The sequence below is a fragment of the Toxorhynchites rutilus genome, chromosome 2 (assembly GCF_029784135.1).
Source record: "Toxorhynchites rutilus septentrionalis strain SRP chromosome 2, ASM2978413v1, whole genome shotgun sequence".
Lineage (NCBI taxonomy): Eukaryota > Metazoa > Arthropoda > Insecta > Diptera > Culicidae > Toxorhynchites > Toxorhynchites rutilus.
Window position 1 is genome coordinate 292324151 of NC_073745.1, and position 16500 is coordinate 292340650.

A 16500-nucleotide genomic window follows, 5' to 3' on the forward strand; every position below is an offset into this window, starting at 1 on the left:
AAAAATCATAAATTCAAATGAAAATATTAATTCAATAATCATAAATAATATGATCATTCGAAAAATAGTGGACGTAGTAAGGAAAAGAAAAAGTTGGGGTAGGAGTGTTGAAATTGTTCCAAAACATGAAACGTCGCCTACATGATAGAGACGTGCATTGAGCACGATATGATTAGCTAATAACACTTCTAATAAAATCTCCGTTCTCGAACCGTTTGCCCAGCTCTATCATGGAGACTCTAATTGTATGCAAACATGTTGATTGCATACACAGCGTAAGCAGCGCGTGAAATTAAAAAACCATACCTACTTTATTCGTTAAATTGTTTACCTGTTTTTCTGTCTCCACTGTTTGTGTTATAAACAAAGAAAAATCTGAATTAATTTCCTATTCATTGGTATGTAGGTAATTTATTCAACGTAATGATTCAACGATTTTGCGTAAAATGCACATGGAATTAAAGAAACCAAAGACGTAGTCCAAGATACGACCACATTATTGACGTAGAACTACACTGAAGTTATTTCATTCGATTCGCCATTGTGAAGGGTTGAAAAATAAGCTTAACTTGATGATTCCACACACAATTGTGTAGCTCAGAACCTTTATGCCATGGTGCCAGTTTGACGCAATGTTTGCAATGCCAGATACATCAGCAAGTGAGTAATTTGCTCGCGTCCACAGTTTAAGGGGGTAGTACACCATGCAAACTTGAAAAAATAAAAAATAAATCCTATGTTCTCTGGGATGTCCACTTTACGGTAGTTTTTATCCCAGGTTTGTCCGATGCTCCGTTCGGAAGTTACAAACCTGGACCTAAGTTTTTGCGTAAGGAGCGCGGATCCAAAATTTAAAATGCGTTTTTCTCGAAACTAAGTTTTGAAAACTGGTGGGAATTCTGCCTCCGAAACGGTCTATCCGATTTTGATGGAATAGTTGTTCCCAAATTCTCCACTAAATTACCTGTTATCGTGCGTAGGATTTTTTGTATATTTTGAAAAATTATAATTTTGGTGAATGTTTTTGTCTCGATTTTTTGAGAGAAAAACGCAATTCTTTTACAAAAAATGTCGCTCTTTCGTCAAAAATCAATATTTTTAAAAATTCTACGTACGGCGACAGAAAATATATCCAAGATTACGTACAAAAATCATTGTTTGAAATCGGTCCACTAGAAAAACTTGTAGGACTCCCACCAGTTAACAAGGTTTTGGTTGCATGGGTTCAACAAACCGGTTGCGACCGGTCCAATTCACACCATTTTTTTGTTTTTAAGTAATATACACTGGAATCACTTTTTACGCGTGGGACACGTTCCGCGTAAACAAAAACCACGTAAAAGAAAACCGCGTAAAAAAAACCGCGTAAATTCCAAAATCCGCGTAAAAATAAACAGAGTAAGTTTCAAAACCCGTGTAAAAATATAACAAACAGTGAATTATTAGTTCAAGATGCGACCCATATTCTAACAATTGATTTTTTTGCATACTTCAATCATGATATCTGTATCTCCTTTCATTTCTCAGCTAATCAGTGATACAATACAAACTTATTTCGTGAAAGGCACATCAATTACCGTATTGAATTTTTAGGCAGTTGATACGTGCTGCGTAAAAAAACCTTAAAATCCAGAATTCCGAAATCCGCGTAAATTCCGAAATCCACGTAAAAAAAACCGCGTAAAAAAGCCGCGTGAAATAAAACCGCGTTAAAAGCGACTTCAGTGTATACCTAATAAAACTGTGATATCAGATTGATCATAGTAATTTATTTTCTCATAGAAAAAAATCGTGGAACTTTTTATGTTGTTCATACTGTACTACCCCCTTAAGTCCTATCATTGAGCGGTATATTGAATATCGGTCGGCGTGTGAGGCCAGATCAGTGACTAGCGAGTAAAGTAGTAAAGTAGGATTGATAAATAATAATTTTCAGCTCATTCAAGTTCGAAAATATACGCGTTCCAATACGCTGTGAAGCGTATAACTTTTCCATCTTTGGTTTGCCCCCTGTGTACATACATTACGCATGTACGCATAGTTCCAACTCGCGTTTTACATCAGGTAAAACTGATTAACCGAACAACATGATGTGTTTCGTGTACTATCGGATGACACTTTACAAAACAAGAAGCCGCGTGAATCGCACATTCTCTCACAACTTTACACCATGTTCTTACACAGTCCGTTCCATCCATTCCTTACTTTGCTTCATTATATGAAAAACCAAACCGAGTCCACCGCTTATCAGCCGCTGTAATCCTTGTTGGCGAACACAAACGGTAACAAACGAATAGTGCCGGTTGCTTCTGCAAAAGAAGAAAGATGCGCTTGATTATAAATCAATTTATCGGAACAAAAATGGGCGCGCATGAAGACGACATCCAAGTCGAGCGGCATAGCTGTATAGCTTCAAAGGGAAAATAGTGACACCCTCTCTAGGATTGTCGCGCGCGCGTACAAAATCGCACGGTTATAAAGGATAGACATGAAAGCCACCTTCACGCAAACGACAAATATCTGATTGTGCATGTCGGATGTATCGGTACCTACAAGATCCACAATAATTGTTTTGCGGCTCATGAAAGGTAACCGAAGAGACGACGCTGTTCAAGTTTAAGGTGAAATCAGTTGATCTGCGAACATCACGCATGGATTGTTGCCAACTGGTGAGGTTAACTAGTCGGTATAATTATATCACCATGAACCTACGGCGAGCCGAAAAACCTCCTCTCCTAGGGAAGGTTTGAAAGTGTTCCGGTCGGTTCCTATTCATATTTTATTTTAACTATCATGTTGGTAATGGAAATAAACTTAAGCTAAATGGGTTTTCTCATTGTACTACTAGCGGAATGATAAGCGTGTGGGTGGCTGTGATGCTCGTTGGGATTGTAATGGTTCTACTTATGCACTGTGAGACCTCGTACACGCTTCCTCGATTAATTCTGATCTGCGCGAGTGGATAAGCCATAGTGTGTCACATCAGCCATTCAATTGACATACCATAATGATACAATCATATTCTCGATGTTTTACTCAACATTTGGGGAGACGCTTACAATGTTAAGGTCTAGAACAATTGTTCCAGTAACGCTGATTGAATAGTCTTAATGATGCGCCATTATCTTTTTTTCATGTGACTGAAAAAGTATTGAGTTTGTGTTTTTTCCATCTTAGGTTGTTGATGCTTTGAATTTTATTTGGCTTTTGATTTAAATTCAGTCATAATGAAGCCTACACTATTTTGAGCACAGTCTAGTTGGCAGGCATAGTGTAACCAGATATTGTGCATAGAGAAAAGTAATTTGTTTCAAATAGAATATAAATTATTTCAATGAGCTAAAGTGGAAACTGGAATGATGCTAAGGATAGGTCAACCGGAATTCTTGCAAATTGGTCTCCATACTTCATTATTATCTTCTTAACATAGTTATCTTTTCTATGAGGATATTCTTCTGCGTTGTGACATATCTCATTGCATATTGAAGTTGACAAGTTGTTGAATAAAGGGTCTGATGCATCAGATGGAATTCAGTTTAGATTTGCTCAGTCTATATTTTAAAATAATCGTAATTGCAAACCAGCAAAGAAAGGAATCTTTTGAAAATTCACTTCTGATAATGACATATACATTGGGATCAACTCCTGTTCAGTCTGTGTGAATACTCTTGACATTCTGTAAAACAAGTTATGAGTCTCTGAGGAATTATGGTTGATTTCGCTCAGCTTCCAGAACTCGCAACCGATCGCGCTTGCAGACCGTATTCAAGAATACGAAAAAGCGAGATTCCCCTTATAAATTCACGACTTTAATTTACAATCGGTAAAGAGGTTTTCCGAGTTGAAAATTCTCTCGCCACGCCAGGCCAATCATCAAATCGACGAAAGATAAATGATAGTGGTACGAAGTGTATTGAAGCAGAAGGAAACTACCGTAATGCACCGAAATCCGGACACTTAAACAACTACGATAATAACATTAACTACTAAAAAATATGTCTATAGCGTAGCATTAAACAGTACCATTTCAATAGGATTAAAAGGTATTTATGTAAATTATGAATCACAGAAATCCACAATATCATGCTGTATTTGCTCAAAATTTGTAATTTTTGCAATGCACCGTGATTCAAAATCCGGACATTTTTTTAATCATGATTTGAATTCCGGGCACTTTCGTTTCATATTCCGGACACATTTTTTCAATAGTATTTCTTTGAGAAAAATCGGTTATTGATTTTTTTTTTTGTAAAGCGCATCACATTTTAAGATTACCTTATGTGGGACCGAGAAAATGGTTAACGGAAATGTGTTGAGTCTGGGGGCCATTAAACGAGGATGGCCTTCTCTCTCAACAAAAATAAATTGTATTGAAATGCCTATCTACAAACAATATAATTGAGACCTGCACCTCTTCCACCCAGAATCTGACAATCCTGATCTGTAAAGAAACAGTACGATTTTATATCCTTTCGGTGCAATAATGCGTTGTACTTTCGTCCATATTTTAAGCTAAAGCTAGCGATGTGCAATCTCGTTGAACCACACGAACCACTGATACCGATTGATCCACTGCACCCTTCTATCCTTGCAACTCTGCGATGCCCGGTCCGCATCGTTCTCGCTGAACCCGTCATGGAAAAACATCGAGATTTCTCGAGAACCGATTTTGAACATCTGAACGAAGCTATTCCCTCTATCGACTGGTCGCCTTTATACAATGCATCCGATGTCAACGAGGCAGTTGAGTTTTTCACTACCACCCTCACGCGACTGTTCCTTGAATTTGTACCTACTTCTCGTCCGCGCCAAAAGCCGCCCTGGTCTAACTATTTTCTTCGAACTCTCAAACGAGAGCGTGCCAGGGCTCTCAGGAAATTTTCCAGAGAGCGAAACTTAACCATCAAAAGAGCGTTCAACGCTGCTAGCTCCAAATACAAGTATTACAACCGAGTGCTCTATGCCCGCTATGTAGAACGGAAACAAAGAAACCTGAAAAATAATCCCAAAAGTTTTTGGGCATTTGTGAATGAGAAGCGAAAGGAGACCGGGTTGCCGATGAGCATGTTTTTAGGTAGTGAAACGTCTACTACCACTGAAGGAATATGCAACCTATTTGCCAAACATTTTACCAGTGCATTTGATGATACGGTAATTACTCAGGATCAAATTGACAGTGCTGTAGGGGATGTGCCTCCAGGAGCGATGAGTTTGAGTATTAGTAAGTATGATGAGGAAGATGCTCTCGACGCCATAAGGAAATTGAAGTCGTCTACCATACCTGGACCGGATGGGATTCCTTCTATTGTTCTTATTAAATGTGCTACGTCGATCTGTGGGCCGGTGAGACCTATCTACAACAAGTCGCTTTCGCAAGTAGTGTTTCCACAATGCTGGAAAAAATCCATTATGTTCCCAGCGTTTAAGAAGGGCCACAAGAATGATGTGATGAGTTACCGCGGCATGACGTCACTATGTGCAGGATCCAAATTATTTGAAATTCTGATAAGCAATGAAATGTTTCGAATTGCAAAATCATATATTTCCCAAGATCAACATGGCTTCTTCCCGGGGAGGTCTACAGCTACGAATTTAGTACAATTTACCTCGTTGTGCTTAAAACCCATGGATCAAGAAGGGCAAGTCGATGTGGTGTACACGGATCTAAAATCTGCGTTTGACAGAGTGAACCACAAAATCCTTCTGTCCAAGCTAGACTGCCTGGGAGTGGCGACGAATCTCGTAAAATGGATGGAATCATACTTGACAAACCGTCAGTTTAACGTTAAGTTAGGGATTACCGAATCTGAAACGTTTACTAACCCCTCCGGTGTCCCACAAATTAGCAATCTTGGACCATTATTGTTCTCCTTGTTCTTCAATGATGTCTGCTATGCCGTGCCCCAGGGATGTCGAATCATATATGCCGATGACTTCAAAATATATTGGCACGTGAAGTCTGTCGATGACTGCAGGATGTTACAAACGATCATAGACATTTTTGCAAGTTGGTGCAGGCGAAACTATCTGATCATAAGCGTGAAGAAGTGCACAGTCATCTCATTCTCTAGGAAGAAAACCCCTATTATCTGGACCTACCGCATAGGGAATGAACCATTGGAAAGGACACGCGTTGTGAAGGACCTCGGTGTAATGCTGGACTCAGAGCTGAACTTCCGTGAACATTATGACTATGTCATCAACAAAGCCAACCGAAGCTTAGGGTTCATCTTCCGGATATCCACCGAATTCCGTGACCCATACTGCTTAAGATCTCTGTATTTTAGTTTAGTTCGGTCCACATTGCAAACAGCGAAAACAGAATCGAAGTTCCTGAGGTACGCATTGAGATTTCTGCTTTGGCAAAACCCAAATGAGCTCCCATCATATGAAAGCCGATGCCGTCTGCTGGGGATGGATACACTGGAGAAGAGACGGAACATAATTAAAGCCACATTCGTCGGAAAACATCTTCTTGGCGAGATCGATGCCCCATGGATTCTCGCTCGCATCAATATTAACGTCGTACCACGACCACTCAGACAGCGGAGTTTCCTCTGACTTCCACCACACCGAACAGATTATGCTCAGCACGAACCAGTTTCATCTATGTGTGTTCTTTTCAATTCTTTTTATTATTTGTTTGATTCAGTTTAAGTGTAGTATTCATGTAGACCTTGAAGTCCGATGGATGAATTGTAAAACAATAAACAATAAACAATATTTTAGATCCTTGTTGGGTCATCAATTATGTCCACAACGTCAGCAACCTCGAGATACACACGCCCAGAAACTGTACATCCAGATGCTGACGAAGCCTCACTGTCTCATCATGGATGATGAGACTTACGTCAAGCGGACTTCCGGCTGCTTCCAGGGCCCGGGAGTTCTTCAACGCCTCGCACAAGTTTGATGTTCCGGAGGAAGTAAGGAAGCAGAAACATTCAAAGTTTGTCAAGAAATATATTATATGATTTGGCAAGCGATCTGTTCATGTGGCAAACGGAGTGCTCCGTTCATGATTACCGGGAATGTAAATGGGCAGATCTACCTCAAAGAGTGTCAAAAGAACGAAGAATCTACTCCAAAACGCCAGAACGAAGCACCAGCTGATCGCCAAGACGACTAAAGAGCTTAAGAACATGCCAACGCTCAACATTCAATCGGCCATGGTTAGCGATCCCGTCGTCATGCTGAATTTTTAAGTTTTAGCATTTTTGTATCCCGAAATTCGTGAAGCCTTATTGTTTCATCAGTAATCGATTATGCTTCATAGGCATTATAATTGTTATTAATTATAAGGCTTTAGTATTTTCTGTTTTAAAGTGAAGAAATATTTCAAATAATAATTAGAACTATAAATCTTCTTCTTCTTCTTAAATGGCACTAACGTTCCTGGAGGAACTTCGCCGTCTCAAATGAAACACAAATTTTTGCATTACTCGAGAATCAATCAAGCAAACGAAACCAAATTAGGTATATGGAGGTTTTAGGGCGCAATAAATGTTTTCATGGTGGTTGGACACTCCTCCCTCCTCTCTAAGGGGAGGCTCCCATACAAATGAAACACAAATTTCTGCATAACTCGAGAACTAATCAAGCAAACGAAACCAAATTTGACATGTGGAGGTTTAAGAATGCAATAAATGTTTCTATGGTGAATACACACTCCTTCTCCCTCTCTAAGGGGAGAAGAGTGGAGGGGTCTGTCTTTATTCTATCATTCCATCAAGTATCACAAAACGGAGGAACATGTTATTTGCAAGTAGTTGAAAAATCTTGAACGAGAATTGTGTCTAAAAATAATCTGATATTATAATGATGAGTTTTGGTAGAAATACTACAAATTTTATAGTAAAAGGTAAATTCAACGGGGTCGATTAGAAGATCAATCAATGAACAGTTCTGCGATTGTACTCATGCACTTGCGTTTAGTAAGAAAATATGAATGTTTGAAGGCATTGATAACAAAAAAACAAATTTTGGGCGGGACGAAGTATGCCGGGTCAGCTAGTTATAAATAAAATGCCTAAAATAATTAAGAATCCATGGTCCCTACTTTTAAATATTATTTTCAAAGACATCAGAAATAAAGAAGGCAAAAAGTCTAAGACTTCGTAACGTTTTATTTTTATTTCTTTGAATTTTGAATTTGATTCGTTCAATTTGATATGGTTGAAATTTTTAGTTACAGTTTTTTTTATAATCGAAGAAGGAACCCACATGCCATAAAATAAAAAGCTATATTTATTAATATATTTATTTCATTTCAATTTTAATAAATTCATTGAAATGGTTATTGAATTTTTTTAATTTGTACAGAAACATATGTACAACATCTTCAAAAACACACTGTCCATGAGAAACGCTTGCGCTTGGGGAAAGAAACATATAAAGCAAAAGAAACGCATCTGACACTCCTGGATTTGCCCCGAATTCAAAACTCTCTATATATATCTCTGTTGTTATCAATAGTGTCTCAATATCCTTATATCCATCTCCTTCATTAAGAAAACCTGAAAATGTCATCAAAGAGTTATGCAAAAATATAAACGCAAAAGAATTTGGCTCCTCATAATCTATGCGACTGATCCTGTAAAAATAAATGAATTAGATAAGAAAGTTATTGGTTTATGTATAAAAAGCTACGTTTTATTGGCATAACTTACTTGTTAAATTTCTTACAACTGTTGAAGAAAACAGACATAATTGCATTAACCAAACAACACATGGACAAAAAAAACATGGCAATAATGCTACTTGTCTGTTCATATAAAATTAATTATTATATATTGATTTTTTCACCCATAATACTACTACTAGAGGAATGCAAGCAAAAATGTTGAGTAAATAAGTTTGAATTTTATGTTTCGTTGAGATCACCTGGATCTCACACTATGATGCTCAAATTTTCATCATCTCTGCGCTCAAACGAGGATCTTAATTTGTCAAGCTTTCCACTCTCAAACGCAGCTGCAATTCAATGGGTTTTTTGCCCTCCAAAGTCACTGATCTCAATCCATCGATGCGCGGTCATTCTTGAATCGGATGGATCACTTCTTGATCCAACAACATACAACAACATAAACATTAACTGAAACGTACAAATTGTTATCCTTCGAATTCTTAATTTTGATGCAACACATCTGTTCAATTGAGAGGGTAGAGCCGATGAATTTATTTCTGACTAGCTGCCCGGCAAACTTCGTCCCGCCCAACATTTGTTTTTTGTTATCAATACCTTCAAACATTGACGTTTTCTTAATATGAGCAAGTTCATGGGCTCAATCGCAGAACTGTTCATTGATTGATCTTCTATTCGTCTCCGTTGAATTTACTTTTTACTATAAAATTCCTAGTATTTCTAACAAAACTCATCATTATAATATCAGATTATTATCAGACACAATTCTCATTCAATATTTTTCAACCACTTGAAAATAACATGTTTCTCCGTTACATGGAATAAATGTTTTATACAGAAAATATGATAGAATAAAGACAGCCCTAAATCGGACAATTCCTTCCTCGAGTTTTGCTCTTATCAACAAATTCGGCGATACTTTTTCATTGGTATACATATAGGAGTGCGTTTCATCACATTAAAATCCATTTCCAGTTTCGAACAAAGATCAATTTCGCTAGCGCAAACAGCACTTGTCACTATGTAATTGTAGAACATATGAGAATTTAATTTTCCGAATTTTCCCTTTTTCCTTCAGAGTTTTCCGAAAATTTTCAACTGTCATGTTTGGCTGGAATATTTTAGGTTGAAATATGTGTAATATTTTTATGGGACCCCCTCTCCATTCCAAAGAAGGGAGGAGTGTCATACCATTATAGAAACATTTCTCATACACAAAAACCCCCACATCCCAAATTGTGCTTGATTAGCTATGCAGAAATTTGTGCTTCATTTGTATGACAGCCCACCCTTAGAGAGCGGGAGGAGTGTCTTACCACCATAGAAATATTTATTGCATCCTAAAACCTCTACATGCCTATTTTGGTTCCATTTGCTTGAATAATTCTCGAGTAATGCAAAAAAATTGTGTTTCATTTGTATGGCAGCCCCCCTTAAAGAGGGGGGCGGAGAGTCTAACTACCATAGAAACATTTATTGCACTCTAAAACCTCCATATGCTTAATTTGATTTCATTTGCTTGAATAATTCTCGAGTAATGCAGAAATTTGTGTTTCATTTGTATGGCAGCCCCCCCTTAGAGAGGGGGTGGAGAGTCTAATCACCATAGAAACATTTAATGCACCCTTAAACCTCAATATATTCTATCAAATACCTTCTAAAAATCCTACTCAATTCGAGCGAGGAAAGTGTCACCCATATCTGGGTGACGGGGCGTCGAAAGTGTTAACCGTATGTCGCATTTTGGATAATTAATACAAAGTGCTATCGAATAAGAGTATTGATACTCCTATGCAATCTTGTATGCAGCGATACTAGCGAATCTATTGAAAAGGATGAGGTCTTTTTCACACAAGCAATACAATGACAATGGATTTCTATTCCTATTGATTTCTGTCAATCACGAAGCGCAGCTTGACAGCTTGACTTGGAGCAGCTCGAGAAAAATAAACTAGTAAACGAAAGAAACATGAACAAACATGACTCGCATAGTTGAAGTAACATTTAATTAAATTTCCATTTGCGATGCAACGAAAAATCGAAGATCACAAAACCAATGCTACTCCGACTGCCTTCAACTCGTACAATGTTGCAAGGCGTCAATCAAATTTGCAACACATTCATCAACTTTCAAACTGACAGTACCAACTAAATAATCATTGGCGAACCATCGCAACTGGTTCAACTCTTCCAACAAATTATTATACATTTGCACTACTTCCCAAAAGTGCCACTCATCGGAGAAGTGAGCAGATGCTTCCATTTCGACACAAACTTCCCATCTTCTCAAATATTTGAACGCCACCAAAACCACCCACACCTTCTGCGCTGCACTGAGATACTACCATCCCAGCGATTTGAGCGACCCTAACCACATAACGTAGCAAAGGAATCAAAACAGAACCCAAAACATTTCTCAGCTGGTACAGAAGCCAGTTCGCACGCTCGCTCGAGGGAAAATCGTGAGTTACTACAAGCGAGATTTCCAAGCTGTTGCTCATGACGAATGGGTTAACCTGAGTGGGTTGATCAAACTCGCTCTGATTGCCTATACTTCCTCAAGCAGCCTCTCGCACGTATTTCGGCGTGAGTGGCATGCGCGCAAAACAGCGCCAACCTTAGTGGAGCGATGGAAATTGCGCCAGTCAGTGGTACTTCGGCTGGCGATCGATTCGAACGCATTTTTCCTCCCTTTGGCGGGTCCGTGGAACCCCTTTCGGATAACTTGTAAGTGAGTGACAAATTTTGGCGGGTGCTATCGCTCAGCGATAACAACATAGTTGGAAGCAATAGCTGCGGAAGGTTCAACCGTAGTGATTATGCACCGACCTGAGGTGACACAAATCAATTTTAATGCAGCTAGTGAAAAATGCACTCTGTTCAGGTTGATAACGGTGGAAAATCTCAACAAATGTAATCACCAACAGTAGCGGAATGCTACAATACTCTAAAAGTAACGAGTGATGTAATTCAATGTGAAGCCGGGTGATTCAAACCAAATCCAGTGCATTTATGAATTGTTTTTGTTTTCTTCTGTGATCGTGATCCGTGTTGGAAATAAATCGACCGCCAATATTTTACCTCCTGCTTCGGTTATCGACCGTTCTACTGCAATTGCTTGCGTTAACCAGAAAAAAGCACGTCTCGATCAGCAGTCACCGAAGGTAGCAGCGGCAGCGGCTTCAGCAGCCCTCTTTCAACGGAAACATTTTCCGACTTGGAGCACCACCTCACGCCATAAACGGAACTCGCCCATTAGAAGCCGTTTTATTTGCACGCGGTCGAATGATTCGACAGCAAAACAAACAAAAAATGGGCAATATTTTCATACTGCTGTTCGGGTTTTATCTGGTGAGTAAACTTCATGCTTCTCTGTTTGGGAGGGGGAAATATCAAAACACACACCGAGGACCGGGGGCAAATTAATTTCAGTGCGGAACAACTAATTGGTGGGTAGTAATTTAAATGGGCATGGGAAATTGCTCGGATTTTTCGTACGACAAGTTTGGCGTTTTAAAGATAATGAACTTGAATTCAGCTGTTACCGGATTTTGTTTGTAGCCAGCCATTTAATCGTTTTACGAATAAATAATCGTTTTAAAAGGTGTACATCATAAACCGAATATTATTGTTGTGGTGAACATGTGGCAGTTGAACGCTGATAAAATATGATGTTAAACTGTCTCTTTTATAAATGTGAGAAATATTAGATTGGGGAATAAGGAAACCATATTTTTAAGCGAGGTTGGAAACTATAATTTTCAAAAATCAGTAAGAGTTCATTTAGTTGTCCGGAAAGTTTGTGCCGATTTTTGGTAGAACATCATAGACCGACTTACATACACTCGACAAAAAAAATAGAGGAACAGAATGCGAAGTCGGAAATTTTAAGTGATTTTTAACATGCTGCAACTTCCTGAAAAATCAACGCATTTCGATGAGATGCACATCGTTTTGGAGCTACAACTTTTAGGATAATTCACGTACATATTTTTATCTTGGTATATGTAGGTGCAGTGGACAACAATATCGGGAAGGAATGAAAAATCGATTTTTCCGTTTTTTCAAGAATATTGTGGACTAACGCATTTTTTTGCTAACGAACTCAACAGCAAATCCAGTTAACCTTATCAACTAACTTTCATTTGGTTCCAAGAACGTTCCTGTAGGACCTTCCCATACAAAGATATTTCAGTTTGAATGAAAAATCACCTCTCGACTTTGATAATGAATAATTCAATAAATAACCATCAAACCACAAATCGAAAGGCAGTGTTGAAAACGCCAATAAGTTCTGCGCAATGATGATTTGTTACTTTGACAAGGAAAAAAAATGAATTTTTTGCATAGACTTAATAAAAGTGTCAAAAATAGGATTTTTATAGTGCTTTACAAAATTCACTGTATTCTGCAAATATCGCAGTTAGTTCTAATGTTTACAGGAAAAATTTTAACCTAGTGTATTCTTTAAACATCTGTGAATGCTTCATATTGACACGTTCAGTCGTTTTTTCTAGCCGATTTTTAAAGTTTGGATTAAATTAGAGGAGCATTTAATCGCAAATCGTATCAGAAGTATAAAACTCTATGCGGCTCTCAGAATGAACGATTCGTTACTTTCGTCTTTATGAGTTTGTGGGTGAAGAGTGAGTGTATGTGTGGAAATGCGTATGTAGACGTGTGAGTATCATCACTCCTTACAATATTTGTACATACAAACACATGAAAACGAAAGTTACGAATCGTTCGTCCTGAGAGTCGTGTAGGATTTTATATTTCTTATACGATTTGCGATTAAATGCTCCTCTAACTTACTCCAAATTTTGAAAAATCGGCTAGAAAAAACGGCAGAACGTGTCAATATGGAACGCTCACAGATGTTTAGGAAATATACTAGGCTAAAAATTTGCCTGCAAGCATTAGAACTTACTGCGATATTTGCAGAATACAGTGAATTTTGTAAAGCACTATAAAAATCCTATTTTTGGAAGTTTTTTTGAAATTGATACAAAACATTTCAATAATTTTTTTCCCGTCAAAGTAAAAAATTATCCTTGTGCAGAACTTATTGGAGTTCTCAAAACTGCCTTTCGATTTGTGGTGCGATGGTTGTTTATTGAATTATTCATCATCAAAGGCGAAGGGGTAATTTTTCATTCAAACTGAATATCTCTGTGTGGGAAGGTACTACAGGAATGTTCTTAGGACCGAATGAAAGTTAGTTGATAAGGTTAATTGAATTTGCTGTTGAATCCGTTGAAAAAAAAATTATGTTAGTCCAGAATATTCTAGAAAAAACAGAAAAAAAATCGATTTTTCATTTCTTCCCGATATTGTTGCCAACAACACCTACACACACTTAGATAAAAATATGTACGTAAAATATTCTAATACCTGAAAGTTGTTGCTTCAGAATGATGTGCATCGTATCGTTATACGTTGATTTTTCACGAAGTTACGAAGTTACGGCTTCGCACTCTGTTCCTCTATTTTTTTTGTCGAGTGTATATTCAATTTTATTCTATACCAGCTGACCCGGTGAACTTTGTCCCGCCCAAATTAACGTTTTCTTATTTAGCGAACATTCATGTGTTGAATCCCGAACTATTCGTTAATTGATCTTCATATTGGTCTTTTTCAAGGTTGAGGGGAATGAACTTAGTTTACAGTTTATACAATAGAAAATAAACAAATCATGAAATTTGCGATGACTGTCAACAAATACGATGGTGTGAATCTATCATCTTTTTTATGTTGGGTACATGCTTAAAACACGTCAAAACACGCGTCATTCCACCTGAAAATCAATTTCCGCTTTCAAACAAACATCAATTTCGTTAGCGCAAACATCGAATGAACTAACAACACTGATCATGATGTAGTTGAAGAATATATAGGAGTCCGAAGCTTGAAACCTTCCTTGAGAGTTTTCCAAAAAAAATTCCGGTTTGCCCGCGGTTATATAGATTCACGGGAAGAAACAAATACAACAAAATGAAGACGGTTCAAATTGAACCATTCCTTCCTGGGGTTTTGCGCTTACCAACACATTTGGCTTTCTATATTTATTTATACAGCCATTCCATGCCAAACCGATATAGTGGTTCTCAGATTTCCGTCAAAAATGGTAATTTTGTTCTTTATCGCAAAACATTAGGATACCGATTTCCATTTTAGGGTCGTTCGAAAAATATTGTTTCCCTTTTTTCTAAAAATGCCTTTTATCAAAAACTGATCTTTTGAACTCGGTACAGAGCGGACTCGATTCGAAAATCTTTAAATATCACAATTTTTACCCCATCGTACATATAATAGCCACCTAAATTTCACTTTAACGTTGAAAGGTTACACTTTTGCTTGAAATAAGTCATATTTGAAATGGAAGAAATTTTTTTTTTATCAAACTGTATATAATCGAATCACATATAATCGAGTTTGTATATAATCGAGTCCGACCTGTGTATCAAATCAAAACCAATTAGCTAGTCTTCTGTTGAAAATTTGATTTTGTTTTCATTACTGTTGATTATATTTGTTTTTTTTTATCGTTTACATGGTTTTAGGGACCAAGGGCAAGTATGTTTTCAGTAGCGTAGTGTAGGGGGGCAAAGGGGGCGGTCCGCCCTTGGTGACACCCCTCTAAGGGTCCATGACCATATCAAGTATATTATATTGGAAACAAAGCCATGATTTTGAATGAACGTAAAAGGTTATTACTTATGGTATTATCTAACAATACAAATCACTACAGAAAAGTCCATGTTATCGAATCTTTTTTGGTTTTTATGTACCTTTTTCTGTCATATTACATCTTTCATTTTTGTGCTGGGGTTTAAATTTTTTCTGTCTCGAAAACGTTCGAAGTACAAGGTTTTGAGCGTTAACATCTCTTTACTGGATGAACGAAGATTTATGAAAATAACAAAAAAAACATTAAAAGATCTACCAGAGATGTTTTTGACTATAACAACTTGTTTCAATAGCTCAAAACTGCTTAGAAATCAAACTGTTAAATAATTATAAATAGCGATAGCTTCTTAAAATTTCATTTCAGTTTATATTGTCCTGCGGTTGATGCATGATGCGTCGGCTAGCCAACCTCTGTCCGTTTCTCTATTTCTGCCATTATGAACGGACATAATCGTTTGCTTGTGAATGCATCCAAGGTGTAAAATTTGATTTCGCATGATTTTTGGGTAGTTAACTAGGTGTTTTCGTGATGATTTTTTCATATCACGGAAAAAATATTTCGGATGTACGGAAGATTGAATAAAATAATTTTTTTTATATTTTTTCTTGAAAAGCCTTTCTGATTTTTGGACATTTTATGTAAAAAGACCTAAGTTTTCAAGAAACATATAAACACTATAACGTCCTTTGTCTCTAAATTATGTAAACTATAAACAACAAATAAAATCAATAATTACGAAAATATGAAGACGAAGACGATTTCAGACTGGCATTAATTTGATATATCGTTCATTTGAATCAGTCCTGTAGTTCAAAAGTTATGATTGTTTTACAAAGGTCATTTTAGATTAAAAAAGGAGTCCAAATTGATTTTTCAGATCCTCCTAAAATGGAAATGTACACCCTCAAGAAAAAAATATGGCCCCACTGTGCATCGGTTATATTTGAAAAATCATAACTCAAAAATGCAAGAAAACCAACTCTATGATTTTTGAATATAAAGTAAAAGTAAGTAAAGTAAGTGAAAGAAAGCTTTCGAGAAAAATTAATTTGCAACTGTAATAATTTTTCCAAGTAGACTAGCATTGGCTTCAATTTGAAATGTCGATCATCTAAATCGGTCCAGTATGTAGTTCAAAAAGTGTGAATTTTTGAAAAAAAGTCAT

The 16500-nt window shown here is 37.2% G+C and overlaps 1 protein-coding gene across 1 annotated transcript in view; it reads left to right on the top strand.

Annotated features, from left to right (window-relative positions):
- The first annotated feature begins 11278 nt into the window (after positions 1-11278).
- LOC129765019 (uncharacterized) overlaps positions 11279-16500 on the top strand; it is a 61838-nt gene continuing 56616 nt past the window's right edge. Inside the window, exon 1 of the mRNA XM_055764802.1 lies at positions 11279-11995. Coding sequence (XP_055620777.1) covers positions 11930-11995 — 66 coding nt within the window. The 5' untranslated portion in view covers positions 11279-11929. The remainder of the gene's footprint in view (positions 11996-16500) is intronic.